Genomic DNA, 21,616 nt, shown 5'->3' with positions numbered 1-21,616 from the left:
ACAATCTACTCTCACAGTCAGATTAATTTGCAACCCTGGTTTTCATCAGGGATAAGTGTATTAGAGCAGTGATTATATAAGATACTCCATACATCCCCTGTAGATCCAGACTGCAATTTTTCCTGTATAGGGGGTAGTACCTATGTAATGAGACATCACAGAACCTGGGGTTATGATGGACAGGATTGACCATTCCCTTCTTGGACAAGAGATCCAATTCCTTACCTGGGACAGAGGCTGTAGCTTTCATTTCATCTGATACTCTCAATCCATCTACGAGTTGAGATTACGGAGGAATACTGCCAGAGACTCGGAGACAGAGAGGGAAAAAACTCTCACCTTGAATGCAGCATATTTAGGAAAAGAAGGTGGGAATAAGAGAGATAACTTAAACAGAGGCTGATAGAAAATGTTCCAGTGACAGAGTTCTGATATTAGTGTATCTTACAATTGTGAATAGGAAGGATCCCACTGGCAAAGATTTGTGTTACAGATTAGTAACTTTCATGTATTGATCCATTCGTGTTAAGTCACTTGCAAAATCATGGATCAACACCAAAGAATGTAGTTGTGAACTCTTGTAGGTAAAGCTTATGCCCTTCAGTGTAAGCCAGTTATTATGAGAATTTTGATATATGTCATTGTTTTGCAAGTGTGCTTGATTTCAGACTTTCAACTTTCCTCTGAAGGTTTATTATTTGAAGACAAGTGCAAGTGGGAGAGGTTATGAAAATCAGTTTCTTTTAAGTTATTAATCTCGAATGAGTGATTTTTAATTTTTTTTTTATACTTGTTATATTTTAATATGCCTTAGAACAAAATCGGGTGTCATTACCATTCTTGTTCCTGAATGTTTGGCTTGGCATTTGATGCAAGGCCTCAATTGCAGGCTGACGTGCCAGCAGCTGAAGCTGAAAACAAGACTGTGGTGGGCAAACTCAAGATTTAATTTCAGAAAGAGTGTTTATATTTTCCCTTGGGCCACATTAATGAGAGTCCAAACCCTAAATGTTACCACCAACACATTTTAACAGACCAGTTTCCCAGTTTTTAAAGTGTGGTGTCACCTTGAGTATTTTTCTTTCATCTTTTTCCCCTTCTTCTGACTTTAAAAAAAAGCAATGAAGCTGTACCATTTTTGGCTGAATTCATTGTCATGTTTAGTGAACATAAAGTTCTGTGACATGCAGCAAAGTTGAATTTAAAACCATTTAATCCTGTCTTCTATTTCTGTATCAGCTATTTGAAGAATTCAGCTTTAGGTTACCAATGCAAACCCTCATGTTACTACAGAACACACCTGCATCCAGCATGTGATGTAGGGGTCCCTATGTTGATGTCCTGAATCCTCCTGATGTCAGAACATCTGTACCATGCCCAGGATGAACTTGTGACCAACAGGTCAGTGCCAAGAGAGACAGTAGTGATGGGGTCACTGAGAGTTCCTCAGCTCAGTTTCCTGCACCTTCAGCTGGGCCTGTTTTGTGGCTTTAATAGGATTAAAGAAACATTTACATTGAGGCTTTAGGAGCATTTTCACACTACTCCTTTACCCAATTCAAAGAGCAGTATAAATCCAAAGGATTAAGCAAGGGATTTATGGGAAGTTGTAGTGTAAGATGAGTTGGTGCACCTGGCTCTCCTTTTCTTCTCTGTGGATAAGGAATACTGAAGCAGTACTGCATGGGATGTGGAAGTGAGCCTGGCATTTTTTTTTCTGAACTTTTAAGTCTCTATAAGGTTTGAAACTATTGTTTCAAAATATTAAAATTAAATGAGAGTTCCTGATGGAGGGATACAGTATTTCAATTGATCGATCCTATTAGACATTTTTCTTTAGAGAGTTTTATGGCACTTTTCTGCAGCTTTTCAATAGTGAAACATCATGCATTTAAGGGAATATTTAATTTCCTTGAAATTATAGTACTCTGTCTTTTAAAAATGGAAAGGGGCAAAGAATACAATTCTCTACCACTTAGGTTCATTGAAATCCAAAGGAAATTGTTAAATAACCAAAATTATAATTTTCAAACTCTTTGAGTGATCACTTATGCTGATGAAAGCGATTTACTTGAAACTACATACATAACCTATTGTATGTTTTTTGCAATTACTTTAGAGTAAAACTGCCAGAGTCTGAAATTCTTTACTTAAGTTAAAACTGTTTTATATATCCTTTTGTACCTCAGTGTATAAATCTACAAAGGCTGAGATTATGCCTGTACTCTTTAGTCAGGCAAGATTCCAGTTGAAACCGAAATCAAATGGTGTTATTACTGAGAAAATATTGTGCCATCAAAGCCAAAAAGGGAAAAAATAACAGGATGAATTATAATGTTCCGCAGCGAGATGAGTGGATACTACCCTATTTCAAAGCTACTCTTGTGATTTGGATGTATTGTGTTTTTAATCCAATGTGTATCATTACAATTACTGCAAGAGTAACTTTGGATTTGGTCTGCAATCACATAATTATACAACTTGCTCTGTGGGTATAGGCTGTTCACAGGAATAAAGATTTGCAGTGGACACTGTAGAGTGTCACCCAGATGTATCTATCTGTGGATAGTGCTGTGGGTTTTCACATCATTACATGATTAAGCAACACCTGAGGTCCAGGGGAAATAGAAAATGTCATCTAGGGTCCCTCTATTCTTCAAGTATTTGATAAGAAAGGAGAAGAGGCTTCTATATTTCTCTGTTGTCCATTAGGAAGGCTTTGTGTGACAGGAGGAAGCGAGGCATCCTTACACACCTCTGGTCCCCTGTAAGTGAGGCTCTCCTATATTGTTCCTGATTCTTCTTTCAGTGTTAGAATTTTATACTGTATTTCTGGAAATGTGAGAATTGTAACCAGATCACTTGTTTGAAGATTCGGTGTTTTGTGTTCTGTACAACTTTCTCAAAATAGGTTTTAATATTAAGTTGAGGAAAAAAATTCAAAGTGCTTAATTAGTTTTGTGGAATTACTCATTTTTGCAATGCAACTTGTGACTGTTGTCCAGAGGCATTTTCAAGAGTCCTTTAGATAAATTAGGAGTAGGTAATTTAACAAAAAAACCCCAACAACAACAAAACCCAGAAAAATCTATGCATCCATGTGTGTGGGTCCATCCAACATGAATACCCTTATTTTGCCATCCTAGTGAGAAAATTAGACAGGTCAGCTGAATTTTGAAGGTTAAACATTTAATATTCTAGTAGACTGAATAAGTGAATGTTTTGAGGACGAGGACTTTGTGAAGTTTCATCATTCCTATTAAAATAAAACCCTTATTCATTTGCTGTCTTTGTCCTTCAAATTCATCTATATTCTTGTAACCAGATTTGTATTTCACTGTCATTTCTTAATTTAGAATTTTGGAATATATGTAACTAGGTATTTTGCTAACACAGCAACAGTTATGAATTTGCTCTTTAAGTTAGTGTAGTCCACATTTCTTTGTACTAGATGGAAAGTTTAATCAGTTCAGTATGATCAACTTGGATTAATTAAAGCTAAGAATATCATCTGCAATTTTATTTTCTTAGTCATAGGTCAACTTCTTGGCTTTTTCCAAGTCCCTGCTGTACCATTCTCTTGGCACCAAGGGGATCCTAAAGAGTCTTAGAAAGTTAATGACAGACGTGCTCAGCAAAGGCATTTTGGCATGCACCTGCAAGACTGTCAGATTGCAAAAGAGAACAGGCAATTGTTCCACTCTGATTGACTTTATTGTGAGTTCCCACTGCAAAGATCAGAAGATGGGTCACGGTCTCGTCCATCCCGAGATTTCTGTGATACCATTTCAATTATGTTGGCATTGAGCCCCGAAGAGACAGAGACAGAACACAGAAGGCCCTTTTCTCTTTTGTGTTTCTGTGACATGCAGGGACAGTTTTGTGGTCTCTGGATTTGTGTTGTGAAGATCCAAAAATCACACTCATCTTAATAAGATGGTCTGTAGAACTTCTGTGTCCGTGTACCAGGATAGATTAGCTCAGAGTAATTGCAGAGCCACCAGAAAGTCCCTTTCCTTAGCGGATTCTATTGGCTGTATGGTTTTGAGGGGAAATTATTTTTTTATTTTGTTCAATGCACAAATAAAATGAGGAGATACCTTTGTGCATAAGGATACATTATTCTGAGTGGGTTTTGCTACAGCTGAGGAATATTCAGGGTTCAGTGTTTGGTTGGTTTTGGGTTTTTTTACTGCTTCTCATTTACACCCAAGGTCTTTTATGTGGAGATATTTGAACCTCAATAGTTTTATCTACTTACTTTTTTTGTTGAGTTTTTAGCTGGGGAGTTATTGGAGATTTTTCATTGCCAATTATATGCAGAAATTTTCAAGCTATTTTTGTCCCAAGTGTTGCAGCTTCTTTGTTCCATTTGTCAGGTATGTCTTTTGCTGTTTTTAACCTTCTGATGTACTTTGATTTGAAAAAGTAAGTGAGAAAGTTGACCTTACCATATGTGTTTTGATGAATCTTTCCTATGATTATTTCCTGCAATTGGATTCCCACAGCAAACCCAGTGGGATCAAAATTTGAGACTTAATCAAGTTGTCTGTGACGCTTGAAAAACATGTAAAGTAAATTTTCTTACCTACTGCAATAGTAAGATTAGAGAGATGAAGCAAAATGATGTGGTTTCCTGTTTATTTTTTTTATTCAAGTCTTTATCCATGTGTTAGAAATTTAGCAAGATGCTTCAATGACTTACAGTTAATATGTATATATGTTATTTCTCTGCTTTGGCTGCAGGCTACTGACTCATATTATTATTATTGTGGTCAAGTATGTTTTTCCCTCCCTTGCCCTTTCCCCCCACTCCACCCTGCTTAGCAACAGTTTCTTATCCTTTTTTTTTTTTTTTAAATGTAAAATGAAGTATTGCTGAGTTAAAAAACTGCTCATCTATTTGTGGTTGTATGTCCTTGATGTTATTATTTCACTCCAAAGCCTTAATACAGATCTACCTCTGGAAAAGCAGCAGAATAGCCAGTCTAGTAACCAAAGTGCTTTGGGTAATACACTATAACTGTGCTGTTGAGAAGTCTCCACTGGCTGATGGTTGCAAAAGGAATTTGGAGTTGTGTGGAGCATAAAGTCTGCAGATTATTATGTTTTGCTGGTGATTTTGTCTTCCTCCTTGAGAATCTTCTGCTTGTGGTGCTGTAAGTGATGACCTGCTGAGAGCTGTGGGTACTCAATCTGGGTCTGTTTTGGAACAAGGAGGTCTTTCTTGTCTTTGATGACATTGTTGCAGCTGCAGCTCTGTGAAGTGCTTCTCTAGCAGCTGTCCTGAATTTTGCTGCACTAGTTTGGCTTCAAATTTCCAACTGAGTTTTCCAGTAAAATGTGACTGTACGTAAAAATCATTATCAAAAGATTCAGTTGTCTCAATATTGAAGAAGTCCAATACTAAGTGTGGTCTCAAAAGTTTCTGTCTGAATGGCAGAAAATTAGTTTTATGTTCCCTGGCCCTTAATGCTTAATTACTTATCCTAATTCATGTATATACTTGCCACTGACTTAATGCTAATTTTATCATAGATTCACTGCAGGCTGATTTTCTTTGTTTAATTTCTTTGTGTGAATCCATCAACTTTAACCTACAATGGCAATTTTAGAAAGATACCTGTATTTCATGTGATACTATCTTTGCCTACGCCTTCGAGAATGTACTGTTTCATCCTGTCACATCTTAAAAATTAAAGTTTCATTAAAATGAAAATCTGGCTGTTAAATCAAGTGATGCTCAAAACCAAGAGGTAAGATTTTTCTCATGCTACTTCAGTGTGTACCAAACTACAGTGTGTTATTAGGGGACACTTTCCTTTAGAGACAGCCGGTGACATATAGTGTCACAGTTTCACAGGAACCTTCAAATAATCATGATACAACTCCAGTCTCCTTGATGTCTAAGTAGACTCAATATAGTCTGACTCATTATGTTGTCTGTAGTTTCAACTTTCTTTATAACATTGGTTTTACAGCTCCCAGCCTAAAGCACTGATTCTCTGTGATGTGTGTTATTAACCATCTGTTGTACTTCTTAGAGGCAAGGAAGTTGTGCTCCTGGTGAGCCTCCTTTTAATGCAGAATCAGAAAGCACTCATGGCAATGGCATAGCAGTTATACAACTGTGGAAAGGTTTACCCTGTGGTTTCACAGTCATGCACATTATTAAAGTAGGTTTTTTCAGTTTGTATACACTGCAAATGCTTTTGATGCAATAATTACTTCTCTTTTATCCCCCAAGAATGCAAAATACATTCTCTCAGTAAAAAAAAAAAAAATTATTATTATTAATACCTGCATTTGCTGTTGACTTTTCAGTTAAGCTTAATTAATTCGGTTCTGTAGATATCATCTTGGTACTGTAAGGCAATTCTGTGGGCATGATTCAACATGAGCCCATCAGATAAAAATTTTTTATTTGGTTTGATAACAATAGTAATTTTTACATGTAGGAAGATTGCTGTTGCTTTTAACAAAGCGTGGTTACCCTGGATTAGTTTGGAACATGTATGCATACTTACAAATTAAGCAAATCTTTGCTACCAAATCTATCATCCAGCCCTACACTCAGGGTTTTCAGGAAGCATGGTTTGATAGTCCTCAGGCATTTTACTGGAGAGATGGTGATTTGTGGTTATGATGCTCCACAGAGGCCCTGTGTAATCTCTGCCAAGTCATTTGTAGCCATATTAAAACAGCATGTGAAGGTGCCCAAAACTGACTTGGGTACTTAAAAGAGTTGAAAATTAACAGAAAACTCTTGAGAATTTCCATGCTCCATGAGCACAGAGGGTCTGACAAGCCTGGATAGAAAGCACTTACAAATCCTTTATTTAGGTGCTATTTTTCTAATTCTTTCTTCCATGTCAGAGGAGGTGATCTGATGAATTTGGCCACATTGTCATTAGTCTCCTGCTCGTGCCTGCCTTGTGGAGACTGTAATCTAGTGTGTCTCTGAAGCTGTGCAGACACTTGCCAGGGCCAAACACTCACCATTTATCATTCAGCAGTTTTAGGGATGCTGTTCTCATGTATTTCTGTATGTTTATCAAGAGTCCTGAAATCTGTGTCTTAAAACCAGGACAATCAGATTGCTAGACCAATATAGTAGCAATTACAGTAACTTCACATTTTTAGTGTGTGGTGATAGTCTATAAATAATTTGGTCAAGGAACCCCATGTTCATAATCTGTTAAGCAGGTGGGTCACTCCCAACATTGCTCATGTGTTAATGCACATAAACATTTCCATTATTATTTTTGTGGGCTTAAAAAGTGCCTATTTTTCACCTTCTCCAGTAGTCTGAGCAGGTGCTGGAACCATTTTTAGTCCTTCATGCACTCAATCTAATTTCCTTGATTGAAAGCAAATTTCCTTCTCTTATTTATATGAGGGAAAGTTAGTATTTTCTTACACTCATGTGTCCAGCTGGGAGACTGGAGATTCTGAGTGGGTTGACAGGGTGTTTTCCCACCACCTTCAGAAACTAGGGAAATATGTTTTAAAGATGTGTCCAACATATGGTATTATTTTAATGATCAAGTTCAGAGCATAAAATCCTTAAGGTTTAGAAGTTGCAGCATTATTTATTTAAAGAGAAAAAAACATTTTCACATGGCAATATAATTTATGAAACATCACTCTTTCCTGGAGGTTGTCCTGAACACTGATGACTTTCTAATGTGTAGCAGATACTGTATAAATTACAGCCATGAAGAACCTTGTTTTTATATACTTAGTAAGTGTTATCAATAGTAGAAATTCACAGGTGGACAGACAAAAATGTCCTGTCCTGGGATTAACTCTAAAATAAGCTCTGCTACACATATGTACCATATGGATCTGTTTTCCTTCTCATCCATTACAGAAATGAGAGGAAGCAGTTCATTGTTTCCTCATCCAACTCTCAGATTTGCAGGTTCCTCAAGGTAATAATTTTTTTATATGGTCTACTTAATGTGCTAGGGACTTTTTTTAAAGCCTTCTGTTGACTCTGTGGGGAGAAGTTCACATTAGTGCATTGGGAAAGAGTTCTAGGCCCATACTTTTACTAGAAAATATAATCATGTAGCTGAACTTCTGCAACTACAGAACATTTCAGGATCATCTCAGGATCACTCACTAGTGTGGGTTAATTGGGGGGGGGGGGGAAACAACAAAACCTATCTATATATCATAAAAATTGTACCAAACAAACCCCTTGTCTTTGGATTTTCCTCTAAGAGGGACATCTACCAATCAAGGTGTGAGAAGACATTTATGAGTGTGTAATTACACTGTAATGTTCTGCTGAACTCTGGGCGTTTTTGGCCAATATCTGGTACAGTACATGCAAAGAATCCTAAGTTGCAACAGTCCATTTCAAGGTTTGCTTCACACCATGAATTGGGGCAGGAGGAGTCTACAAAAGTTAAGGTTCTAATAATACAAGAAAAACCATGATTTAAAAAAAAAAAAAATTCTCTCTAAAAATGTTTAGAAAATGCCACAGATTTAAATTGCAGTCATTTATTCACTTAGCACTGAAGTTCAGACCGTTGTTTAGAAGGACCATAACTGTATTTTATAATGCAAACTGATGCTAAAATGATTTTAAAATATTCCATATTGTTACAATATACATGTATTTAGGCTAAACAGAAATACCGAAAGGCAAATTCAGTTGCAACATCAATGGTTGGCTCTAAACAAGCAGTTGTGTTACATCTGGATTAATTGCTCCACGAGCAACATAGGATATATTCAACATCTTATTGACTCTGTGGAATGATTCCCTGCACAGAGGAAAGAGTACCACTGACAGAATTTTTTAGTAAATTACTTATGTGCATGAACAAATCAAGCATCAGAATAGTTTCTTCCTTGTACTTAACTAACACATATTTCAGATCCCACTGATTTCAAAGAGACTTGAATTTGTTCCTCTAGTCCTTAATAATTAAGTACATTAATACTTAGGAAAGCAGTCTGTCATCATCAATGCTTTTTGTCTAATGTTCTCTTCTTCATGGACACATCCATCTAAGTGTTGATCAAACAGTGCTAAGTATAAACTATAGAATAAAATGAAAGATTATTCTGGAGTCTTTTCATGGAAGAATATAAGTTCACTTTATTGTTAGTTTAGACTTATATTCATCTTCTGCAAAGTTGTTTTTTGACATTATTAAAAAATCATAATCTGAGGTATGTTTGTTATCATTCTTCAATTTATATTTACTTTTTTAAAAAAAGTTTTTTAGTTAGTAAATTCATCTAATACAAAACCATATAAAATGAGAAATAGAAATTACAGTTAGTTTGCAAACAGCAAGTAGACAAAGCTTTTGTATATTTATCAATAATAAAAATATATAGAGAAATTAAGACTAAATAAACTGAGACAAAATTTAACAAATATTACAACGAAGTTTCAACTGCTTTTACCCACAGTATTAAAATGTCCCCTTTCTACTGAACATTCCTTAGATAGGGGACAGGAAATATGTAGATTTGCTTATACTACTGAGTCTTTTGAAAAAAATGAAAGTATGCCAGGACAACGTCTTTAAATAATAACCTGTGGCTAATCAGTATTCAACTTCAAAGAATTACCTATTCAATAGCCAACAAGTAGCTATTTGTAAACAGTAAATGGAAAAGAAAATGGAAGACCTTTATATCAACCTCACTAACCTGGACCTGCTTAACTCCATCTTCAGAACCCATTCTCTTTACCCATTTTCTGTGTATTTTCAATTCCCCAAAACATTCATTTTGCATTTGAAATTTCCTGTCCGCATGATTTTCTTTGAGTGACAAGGATACTTTTGAGGATTTTAAGTCTTCTCCCACTGACCCTCTCCCTTATATGGCAAATATAAACATATATATCACTGCTAAAATGTTTTCTTGATGTACTTCTTAGTGTATTTCCTAAGAAAGCCAGAGTAGTGAGCAGAAGTCCATTTAATCCTCAGATGAACATTTGAAGTACAGGTAAATTTTTCAATACATATTTAAATAAATGTAGCTACTATTTCTACAGCTGCAAATACATTTGGTATTAGAAAGTGGTATTATCTGAAAAATAGTTTCGAAAAATACACTTTTAAACAGTTCATACAAAAGGGAAAATTATAGAGCCATATGTAACGTTAATTTTGCTTTCTTCACTTTTCTGGGTGAACTTCAGGTCACAGTGAAATTAATAACGAAATATATCTTTGCAATGTTGAGATCAGGATTCATCCATAAACCTTCAGTGCTAAACCTAAAATTATATTTTCCATATGATGTTTTATTACTTCCTAGAAATGGATAATATAATTCTGACATAATTTATAGAATTTTGACTGGGTTTCTCTTCTAGAAATTTGAAATATTTACAGGGTTGGTGAATATTCAGTAGAGGAAGATGAGCATGTATGCCACGAAAACATACCTATTTGCAGGTAGATATTGTAAGGGGAAGGTATGGAGGATGTGCATGTGTAGTTAATTGTATAAGAAACTAATTTCTGCTTTAGACATCAGCCCTGGAGACTTTCATTCCATTTCATAGAAAATTTGAATGACATGATTAAGCTAAGAAAATGTAGAGCTAAGAATAATTGTTAACTTTGGAGTTTTTTGAGCTATGTGTGGATGAAGTGATAGCAGGGAAGATGAGATGGCTTAAAGGAAAACAGAGCAACCTGGGATGGAAGCAGTTGCCTGGTGGCAATACTGTGCACCAGGCATGAGCCTTTTTTTTTTATTTCCCAAGTCAAATTCTCACATCCACTGATAGGAGCTCTGCTGAGGCTGTGCCTCCCTTTAGGTCAAGCCTTGCATGTCTCAAAGGCATGTCATCCTGGGTGGTCTATGGATGTGACTAAGGTGGGACCCCACGGAGTGTCTCATCCAGTCGTCTTTAGCCACAAGGGTTTGTGGAACCACACTTAGACCTCAAAAGTGGACTGAAGGTTTAAACTGAAGGGAAAAAAACCCAGCAGTGAATGTGTTAGAACGTCCTGCAAGACTCGGCTCATTTTTGGTAAATGCAATGTCTGAATGATTGTGGGAATTTGAGGACTGGTTAGACCCTATGGAATTCAGGAACTGCTTTTCCTAGTCTTTCATAGCCAGTTTCTCAGTAGGGTCCATACAAGTGCCTAGAGAGGCAGCCTCTGGTTCTGAAGAAAAAAAAATCTGTACAGAGTTAAAAAGGTACTGTTGACTAACTTAAAATAATGAAGTTCAGGACCATTAAAACTGACCTAATTAAAACCGTGCTAGTAGGACACAGTCTAATGAATTGGGAACTTTGAACTAATAGATTTCATATGGTGGAAGAGAAACATTGATTAGTAATAATAACAGTGATGGTAGGATGTAAAAAAATGGCCTCTCTTGGTAGATCTGAACCAACCTGATGTATTTTTCAGTATGTGTAGAATTAGAGCAGTTGGGTTGGTTGGGTTGTGTGAGTGCTACATCCCAAATACGTTATTCATACTGATCACATTTGCATATGAGTCACATTCAGTTTGAATTTGCCAGATGTCCATTTATGTTTGTTTAAATAATGAGATCATTCCATGAGGTGAACAGAACCTAAAAATATAGAGGGAAGACTGTTTGGAAAAACGAGATTTAAAATGCCTTACTTGCATGTTTTCACATCTTACAGTATATTATGCAAGCAGGAGCACAGCAATGTTGAGGAACTTTTAAAAAAAAACGTGTCCTTTGCTAACAATTAGTTAAACAATATATTATATAACAAAGCTTCATTGGACTTGTTTCTATTTCCCAACCAAGCCAATTTCTCCATTAATGAGAATATTCTCCTTTTGAATACATTCAAATGTACCATTTTCAAAGCCAGCATCATTTTGTGGTTTCTCGTTTTGTGTTATGTGGAGATCGCAAGTCTTTTTGGATTGTTTTGTCATTTACTGTGGCGTGGAAGATTTTTAAAAGGTCCTGCTCAAGGCAAAGCTTATTCATAAACTGAGCAAACAAGGGGGAACTGAATTGTGAAGTTTTATGTTATAGAATTTACATAAACTTTTAACAAGCAATAAGTTTTTCTTATGCACAAATGGAGACTACCAACTAAACACTTGAGTTCAACAAAGACTTCCCAAAGGTGTGCTTAGTTCATTTGAGACTTTTAAAATCTTGCTCAAACCTGAAGAAATTCTGCTTGGTTCGTACTGCAGCCAATCACTCCACACATTAAACATTTACATTAGTACTTGGTGAAATAAATTTAATTATGTACAATTTGAGATTGCTACCTTGGTAAAGAAAGTTAACAGCAGCAAATCAGAACACACATCTGGTGAGCTACTTTGATCTCTTTAAAGCAGAATATGCAAGGAAGGGCTGCAAGAAAAAAAAATGGAACCAAAGCTTTTGGTCTAAGCTCAGTGAAGAGTAGAAAATAGATAGAAATCTAGGAGTATAGATGATATAATACGCAATAAAATGAAACCAATGAATTTCAGTTTCTGAGCTCCACCAGCTGATATACCAGAAGCAAGAGAATCTGATGACATAATATGTGTACTGAAAGAGGTTCTCATGTTTAAGACATAACAGATGATATTACGTGAATTGCAGTATATCTGCCCGTTCCCCAAGGAAATATAGATAACAAACACAAAAACATCTTCAAGCTTCCCCGAGCAAAATGTTCTGTATGTTTTGGACCAGAAAATGGGAAGGAGACAAGGTACATTTCAAATCAGAGGAGATACACCGTCACAACAGTGTGTTTATTTTGTTCATTTGTTCCAGACTGTCCATTCTAGATACAGCTTTCTAAGAGGTCAGTTTGCTGTTTATTCCATTTTCATGTCAGTAGCAGCTGTTACTTGAATAAATCAAGAGCAGACTTTTCTGAAATTTAATTGAACTAGATCTGCTGTAAAATCTGCTGTAAATCAGTGGGCAAGGTTCACATCAGGCTGTGCATGGATCACTAATGCCTGTTTTTGCTGAGATGCAAATTTTGAACAGCAGCTGGAAATTTGTAGAAGTAGAAACCCAAGCAGACCAGGTTGGATGGGGCTCTGAGTAACCTGGTCTAGTGGAAGGTGTCCCTGCCCATGGCAGGGGTGGTTGGAACTAGGTGATCTTTAAAGTCCCTTCCAACACAAACCATTCTGTGATTCTTTTACTGAAGGAGAGTTTTATGGTTGTGTCGCGTCTAGAAAATACATGTGTGTTCTGCTGGTGACTAGACTTGACACATTCATCTTTGTTGAAACAAGTTGCCAAAACATTCCAGCTTCCAGAGCCTGCTTTTGCATGTTAGAGCAACTTATGGAGCAGCAAAGCACAGGCTCATAAATGCTTCCCTTTGTGTGTTAAATCACAGCAGTGCAGCTTTATCCTGAGTGCATTTTCAAAGTGAAGTGGGAAGCTATCCTAACTTTACCTTGCATTCTCTGTTGATATGTAAAAAAATAGTTTGTTATAAAACCAAATGTCAATTCAAGTGATTGTTAGAGCAACTAACTGGACTGCTGATTGCAAAGTATATATGTGCAGAGTGATACCGCAGGATCAGTTTTTGTTGAAAGCTGTAATTCAAGCTGTGAGTGTGAGGTAAAAGAGGCACGATATTTGAAAAGCATATCCATTTGCCATCAGTCAAGACATTGCATATAGACTTGTGTAGAGCAGTCTGACAGAAGTGCTGGACTTCTTCAAAATTCCATTACTTTCTTTTTCTCCAGTGGTATAACTTTTATATTACACTGCCTTTCAGTCTCCCCCTGTGTCATTGTTATGTATGTATTTGATTGAATTTAAGGATAGTCAAGTTGAAAACATCGCTCAGTTGTGATGTTATCTGTTGGACATTTGAACTTCAAAATTCAAGTGGAAGGAATTCTGCAGTGTGTTTCATGTATTAATATTATGATATTAAGAAAATTCAAATGCTTTTCAGTAAACCCTATTTTTATGTCATATATATGATATAACCTACTAAGCCTTGTTATGGTGTTCTTATATTTTTTGGTGGGGAAGGAAGGGCCGTTGTCTTTACTGCAAATAAGTGTATAGTTCACATTGTCTGACAGTAGGGTACCCAATAAAATGTAGGAGTAAACAAAGCAGTATTACAACTTTTCCTCTGGGAACTATTTGAACATGCTGCCATTTAAATTTACAGTGGGCTTTGAAGTTTTGAATATGCGGTTATAAATAGTGGCCATTTTAAAGCAGAAGCAGTATCTTTTACAAAACCGGCAGCTGTAATTTTAAAAGATTCCGGGGGGATTTTCCTGGTGTGCCAGCTAGGCTGTTTAGAATTCTTAAATATCTTGTGCAGCATTTCACAGCTTTAAAGATAGTCTTAGCCTTATGTACATTTTATTTTGAAGAAACTCAAATACTTCATTGAGAAGTTATTACTAAATTGCATGCACTGAAATTACTCAGGTTCTTCTGTTGTTGTCACATTTGAGTGTTGAATTGTTGTGTAATATGGTTGAATTTTTGCTAGGAAACCCTGGCGTTTGTTTCCAGTTTTTTTAAAGTTGATCTATCTTTTTTTATTATTATTTATTTCTACAGCTTGATCAAGTTGTCCGTCAGAGAAATCTGCATAGTTTGGAACTTTTCCTTTCATGTGCACAGAAACAGTTAAACGTTTTATTAAAGGAAGAGCCAACCACAGAGGAAAACAGAGACTGACATTCCCGGTACCACTGATACAATGTGATCTGTGAAGCTGCAAATCTCAATTCAGCAAGTGATGAATATATTCTAATCTTTTGGGATTGTATTATTGATTCAAGGTTAATCTGAAACTATGCTTGATAGAAATATGTGTGGATGATGTTCTGTTATTTATTTATTTGTTTTACTGCTATTATCAGATTGTAAATATGGAAGGGGAAAAAATCCATGAGAAAAAAAATTGGGTTTTTTTATGATTTTGTTTTCATTGCATTTTCTAGTAACCCATGGTTGAAGTGTTAGGTAACTTGTAGCACTGATGAAAACATTTCCCTGTTATGTCTGTTTTAAATTTGGCATCATGTGTTGATGTGATTCATCGTTATTTTTGATATTTTAAAAAATTGAAACAAACTTACTTGAATATTGATATAAATCCATCTCTATTTCCACAGTATATACCCAAGTCCATTGCCTCAGGTAAACCTGAGGAGCTTATTATTTCTTACTGGTTTTAATGTATAACAGAGGAATCAATGCTGATACATAAGAGTGTTGTCAGGCATTTCTTTAATCATTTATAAAAAACTTCAGCTCTGGTAATAGAGAATTTAAAAACTAAACAGTGCATCTTTTTAGAGTAGTGCAAAACACTGCCATAGCCAATGTATGGTATGTATTTTATTTCTGTTTTACAGAGCTACTTCAATTCCAAAAGTAATTTTCTCATGAAATTACGATTAATGTGACTGACCTCAGTTTCAGGAAGAAGATGTATGTAATTATGTGGAGACTGATACTGTACTGCCTCAGTGGAATTTCTGACAGAATAAGGAGAGCAGCTTGCTGACCTCAGATGCCCTTTCTGAGTTGCATGAAGGAAGTAGAAAAGCTCCCCACAGACATTACTGGACTTCGGATCAAGTCATAGGTCTTTCTAGTCTTGCTAACAGCAGATGGAGTGGAATTTCTGTGCCTGCACTCTATTGGTTGTAGACTTGGGGCCTTAGTTTTAAAAGAGTGCTGAATGAAATAAGGGAAAATAAGTGTTCACACTTAGGTATGGAAATAAACTAAGAGTGATCTCTCTTATGGTGAGCTTGTGATTCAGTGGGGGACTTATGGGTGTTTTTTAGTGTGGTTCTTGTTATTCAGCAGTACTTTGGGGTTTTTTGTTTGGCTGGTTTTTTGCACCAGCAGTCACTTTTCATAAATTGCTCTTGTAGAGCAATAAGGAAACACCAAATGGTTGCATAAAGTATTTGGTGGTATGAAATATGTATTACAGAAAGTTTAGAATTTTATTTAAATCTTTTTCTGCGCTTCGTTTTTGTAATCAAAGCCAAAGATTTTGTCTTCTGTGTACACAAAAATACCCTGCAAATGGATGAAAATCTGATCTTATGTTTGATACTTCTTGATTGACTGATCAGTTTCTATTTTTTTTGGCAGACAAAAAAAAAAGTGTTAACAAGTCATCTACTTATTTATTGTTTCTAAGCCAGTGTCTTCGTCACAGTGTCCTTGTCTTCGTCAACTGCACAAAGATGACACAGATGTACACGTGGATTTTTTTGTAATGTAGAGGCAGTATCAAATGAAATAGGTTGTCTAGTGCTGTACCACAATAGATGTGTACTTGTGGAAACGTGGTATGAGCACATTCCTAGATGAACTTGGTTTTACTTCTTGGCCTGGACATGAGGCACTATTCCTTTTTACTAAAGACATCAGAGTATTCCCCTTAAAGCCAGAGCCTTGGGAGTCTATTAGCATTCTCCTAATAAAGAGGTTTGTATTCTGACTTGCAACAGTATGTAAAAGCACTTTCTGGAGAAGCTTAGTAAGATTTTACTGTCAACTATGGTGTATCTTTCCCATTGGAACATAGGGTTGTTTAATCTCAGCTCTTGAATATTGTGGTTGTCACAGAGAACTGTAGGTATTTTTTTCTTACCTTTGACAGTTTTAGTCCTTTAGTCTTCCTCTGTTCCCTGCAAGCAAAATTGCACACTAGACCACAGAAATAAAAGATCATATTTGGAGCTTGAGTTACATTTGAAACTCCAAGTCTCAGAGGAGAAATTTAGTTATAGAGCACACACAGACCGATCCAGTCTGCGAGCTTTGGAGCATGCAATAACTTCCACCTTTCCCACATTGCATCCAAAGCTTTAAAGCTTGGTTTTAGTTTTTAGTATTTCTGTATAACCATAGGATAATACAGTTTGTGGAAATTTGGGAGGAGGGAATCGTAGAATCAAGGAGTGGTTTGGGTTGGAAGGGACATTAAAAATCGTACAATTCAACCCCCCTGCCGTGGGCAGGGACACCTTCCACTATCCCAGGTTGCTCAGAGCCCCATCCAACCTGGCCTTGAACACTTCCAGGGATGGGGCAGCCACAGCTTCTCTGGGCAACCTGTGCCAGGGCCTCCCCACCCTCCCAGGAAAGAATTTCTTCCTGATATCTAATTCAGTTTAAAACTAGGAAGTTTGCAAAACCCAGTCTAGCTCCTAGAAGGTGACATCACAATTTTATTTTATTCTTTTTTTATTCCTAATACAGACTGAAGAATTACATATAAGAGAAAATAACATGTTCAAGGTCTACAGGGTAGAACTATCTGCCTCTGAGGTCTGGCTGACAGTGTTACTGTTTTGACAAGACTGTAATGGGAAGAACAAGAAACCCTGGAACTAATCTTTAGAATCAAAATGCAAGAACTAGACCACCAAAGCTCAAATAATATACATGATATGATTATGTACTTTATATTAGAAATACACCATCAATCTTGTTATGTAAAGGCATGGTTTAAACAATCAGTTTTGTGCATTAGTGTATTAGAAGTGACCTAAAAGGCAAGGTAACAGAAGATCCAGTGTATAAAATATTTCTTTCGTTGGTGTCAATTGGACCCATTCTATTTTAACAATTCTACTTGAAGCTCTAGAACAGAACAGTGTGATTTGTAGCTAATAGTTTACACTAAGTTAATACTGAATATTGTGATATCATACAGTCCTACACATTTGTGTTACATTTCTGTAGGTTTCTGTTGGCTCCCTATCTGCTTCCATTACAGGATTCTAGGTTGGCTCTGAGACTATGCGTGTACAAGTCCTTCACAATAAGGGAATCATTTACCACAAGTTTTTTGTATACTACCTCTACTTAAGATATGGGAATATTTGAATTTTTGCCTTGCTGTAGGAATCTCCTTGACAAATTACACCTGAATGCCTTGAAGCACTGAATTCCTTCACTCCATCGTTAAGCAGCAGAACGAAGGAAAAGCAGCAGTTGTCATTCCAAAGGCTGAGATAACATTAGTATTTTGAGATTTTTGGGGATTTTTACACTGGCTTCTAATCAAAAGTGTGCCATGTCCTGCCAGCTCAGTAAATGGCAGTGTTAATTCCTGACTGTCTGAAATTGTCCATGCAGACATGACCTTAAAGAGCCTAATTCCTTTTCACACTAAAACTCCCTTACAGCACTCTAGATCTTCTTCCCCTCTGTATTTCCTATGTCCACATATTTGAGTTTACAGATTTTTCCCTACCTCTTGGATAACAGGAACATGTGGTAAGATTTCGTCTGGTTTCCTGGCAGGAGATAACCACCCACAAAGATTGTTCATCAATGGGACAGATATAATTTACGCTCACTTTCCGATCATGTACAGTGTCAGTGCAGTTATCAAATGGACTAAGTGCAAATATAAAATGAGCTGGGTTGGGGCATATCCAATGCAACTTCCAGCTGGTTGACTTTCTTGATGCCAGTTGGGGAAATGTTAACGCACAGAGCACAACCTGGTCTAACTGGCCATGTGCATCTTCCTGCTTTCCCATTTCATTGCACTCCACACTGAGCTACCTGAAGTCCATAATTTCCTTTGTCTGAATTATCACAGAGTCTCAGAATGGCTTCTGTTGCAAGGGACTTTAGAGATCATCTCATTCCAGCCCCTCTGCCATGGACAGGGACACCTTCCACTATCCCAGGTTGCTCAGAGCCCCATCCAACCTGACCTTGAACACTTCCAGGGATGGGGCAACCACAGCTTCTCTGGGCAACCTGTGCCAGGGTCTCATCACCCTCACAGTAAGTAATTTCTTCCTAATATCTAATTTAAACCTACTCTCTGTCAGTTTGAAGCCATTTGCCCCTGTCCTGTCACTCCAGGCCCTTGTAAACAGTCTCTCTCCATCTTTCTTGCAGAGTTCCTTCAGGTTCTAGAAAGCCCCAGTTAGGTCACCCTGAAGCCTTCTCTTCTCCAATTTCTCTCAATCTTTTCTTGTAGGGGAACTGCTCCATCCCTCTGATCACTTTACTGTCTCTCCTCTGGACTCGCTCCAACAGTTCCATGTCCTTGCTGTGCTGGGCCCCCAGAGCTGGAGGCAGCACTGCAGAGGGGTCTCCCCAGAGGAGGCAGAGGGGCAGAATCCTCCCCTGCCCTGCTGCCCACTCTGCTTTGGGTGCAGCCCAGGGCACGGGGGGGTTCTGAGTGCCAGAGCACACGGCTTGCTTACACTGTTAAACTCCATTGCAGGAGTGACCGACTTGTGGACGAGACTGTCTTAAAATTTTTTACCTGGCTGTTCTGAATGCTGTATAGAAAGATTTTATGACATCTGTGGCATTAATTTTTCATCAATGGATTTTAAACATGCCGAAGAAACATTGGACTGGAAAGTGCTTTTTACATGGGGGCAATTCTAGCCTTCAATTCAATGTGCTTGCAGTAACTGACAAAATAATATTTTCTTTTCTGTGATCTGTTCTTCTGAGATACTGTTCTTCTGAGGCTTCAAGAAGGCTCATCTGCTAGCATCATTTAAGTTGTCTTCATTAATTTTTAAGCCTACGTAAAACTGATCCTGCTGCTGAATTAGGGTCATATTTGAACAGTTGGACAGTCACAGGGAAACCACCCAAGTTGTTCTCTCAAGTTTTGTGTTTGTATCACCTTCCAGTGGTAGGACTTTCTTGTGATAATAATTATTATTTTCCTATGGTAATATAAATAACAATACTTTTCTGTGATAGATGTGGTATCAGTATTTTATCCCTGTCTTACATGCTGTGTAATTATAACAGTTTTAATGTGCATCAGAGATTCGCATTTGTTTATATTGCCTGTAATTCCTCTCATTTCAGACTTACAAAACCAGCATTTTTTAGATACTTTCCATTGTCCAGCAAGGATAATGCAATGCACAAAGAACGTGTTACTGAATAAAGAGTCAAACTATTCTACATCTTTTCAGATGACATTTTTAAACAGTTTGACAGTAAACACTAGGAGAAAAGTGAGATGTTTATTAATATATGTATCCTAAAAATATTATTATCAACAAAATGCTACAAATGTATATTTTTTTTCCAGATTTGATAGTCAGTCTGTATGAATAGGTATAGATCACTGTCAGATGTCAAATCATTGCCATTCATTCTCTTTCTTCAAGTTAAAGTATTTTGTCTTCTCTCAAAAACTGCACCTCTCTCCATTTAAAAAGAAGCTCATCCTGACTGATCCCCGCTACAGAATACTGTAGGAGGCCCTTAAGCCAAGGGAGAAAGAGAACTGAATGAATTTGAAGGGTGTTTCAGTTCTTGTACTACTACCAAATTAGGGCATTGGTTAAGTCTTCACGTCGATTGTGCTGCATAAATTTTCCAGAAGATCATGGTGATGCATGGTCAGTCTCTATTTTTGTGGCAATAATTTTAAAAATTCCATTACCTAAACATCCCACTCTTTTATTGTGACCATGGATTACATATTTGGAGCGTGATTGTGGAACGCTGGCTCCCAGGAAGTCGGTAGGAATTCTGCTGTTGGTTATTTGCAGTCAACATTTCGTCCTTCCTCGCATTTCTTACATTTGAGGCCACAATGCATATAACGCACACAATTCTGTCTTTGTATGGCTCTGGAAACATACTGAGAAATTATATCAAAAGCAGATTTCATGATCAGTTCTTTGAAAAAAATGTCAGCACTTGTTCTGTTCCTGGAATAGTGGGGAAGGCAGATGAGTTGTTGTCTGAGACCTTGGTGAGGGAAAATGTGTCTCTCATTATTACTATACTGCTGCTAAGAAGAAGGTCTCATCTCAGAAAATACTATTACATGAGAATCTTTACTTCAAAATTACATCCAAACAGCCAAAATAAAATAAAATAATACAAAATAAAAGTTTAAGCTTTGTAAAGCTTGAAAGCATTGCAAAGGTGACATGTTGCAACCCCAAAACATTAGACTGACAAGTGTCAATAGAGGTTCCTGAGCATCCTGGACAGAATGTTTTGGGAGCTTCTCTGGAGGAATGATGCTCACTGGGGATACTACTGTATCAGGATGATGTACATAGTCGTGCTTGATTTCTACTCTAATATTAAAAACAAAGCTATATGCACAATGGAGAAGTCTTTACACGTCTGCAAAGTAAAATGGAAAGCGATCCAGATGTTGCATCCAAAGATAACATATCATCTAATCATCTTCTTGGGAATAAAAAATGTATTTGGGTCTCGAATGAAATAATTTTTCATTTGCAGAGATTGGAATAAAAATTCCTGTAAGCTCCATGCAGCAGTGAAGAAGGTCTACAAAAGACTGATGGTCACACAGCTCATGAATTACAAAACTATACTCAGAAGAATGCAAATTATTACAAGGAGGGCAAGCATGAAATTGCACTCAATTTGACTATACCCATATGTTATATAAATATCACAGTCACAATGTGTATTCACATTTTCAAGACTAATTTACTTCAGCAAATTTTTCAAAGAACAGGTGAGTTGAAGAAAGGGATGACATGGTCATTGTTCACCATATCTAAGAAAGATTCAAATGGATGATTGTTTGATTTATTGTATGTTGGGGCCAAATGTTGATATTTATTGCCATGCATAAGCATCCAGAAGTTCA

At 36.9% G+C, this 21,616-nt stretch overlaps 1 protein-coding gene across 4 annotated transcripts in view; it reads left to right on the top strand.

Moving 5' to 3' along the window:
* The window catches only part of CCDC91 (coiled-coil domain containing 91), a 124,726-nt gene extending 103,326 nt beyond the window's left edge, over positions 1–21,400 (top strand). For 3 of the 4 annotated variants that reach the window (XM_032688468.1, XM_032688466.1, XM_032688467.1), the window contains one exon: positions 14,563–16,078. In XM_032688468.1, the coding sequence (XP_032544359.1) occupies positions 14,563–14,682 (120 nt within the window). In that variant the 3' untranslated portion in view covers positions 14,683–16,078. Of the gene's footprint in view, positions 1–14,562; positions 16,079–21,240 lie in introns of those variants that run through there. The other variant, XM_032688469.1, reaches the window with a different exon arrangement.
* The last annotated feature ends 216 nt before the right edge of the window (positions 21,401–21,616 follow it).

This window comes from Chiroxiphia lanceolata, chromosome 5 (genome assembly GCF_009829145.1).
Source record: "Chiroxiphia lanceolata isolate bChiLan1 chromosome 5, bChiLan1.pri, whole genome shotgun sequence".
Taxonomy (NCBI): domain Eukaryota; kingdom Metazoa; phylum Chordata; class Aves; order Passeriformes; family Pipridae; genus Chiroxiphia; species Chiroxiphia lanceolata.
The sequence above is the reverse complement of the archived record's forward strand: the minus strand, read 5'-3'. Positions and strand labels throughout refer to the sequence as shown.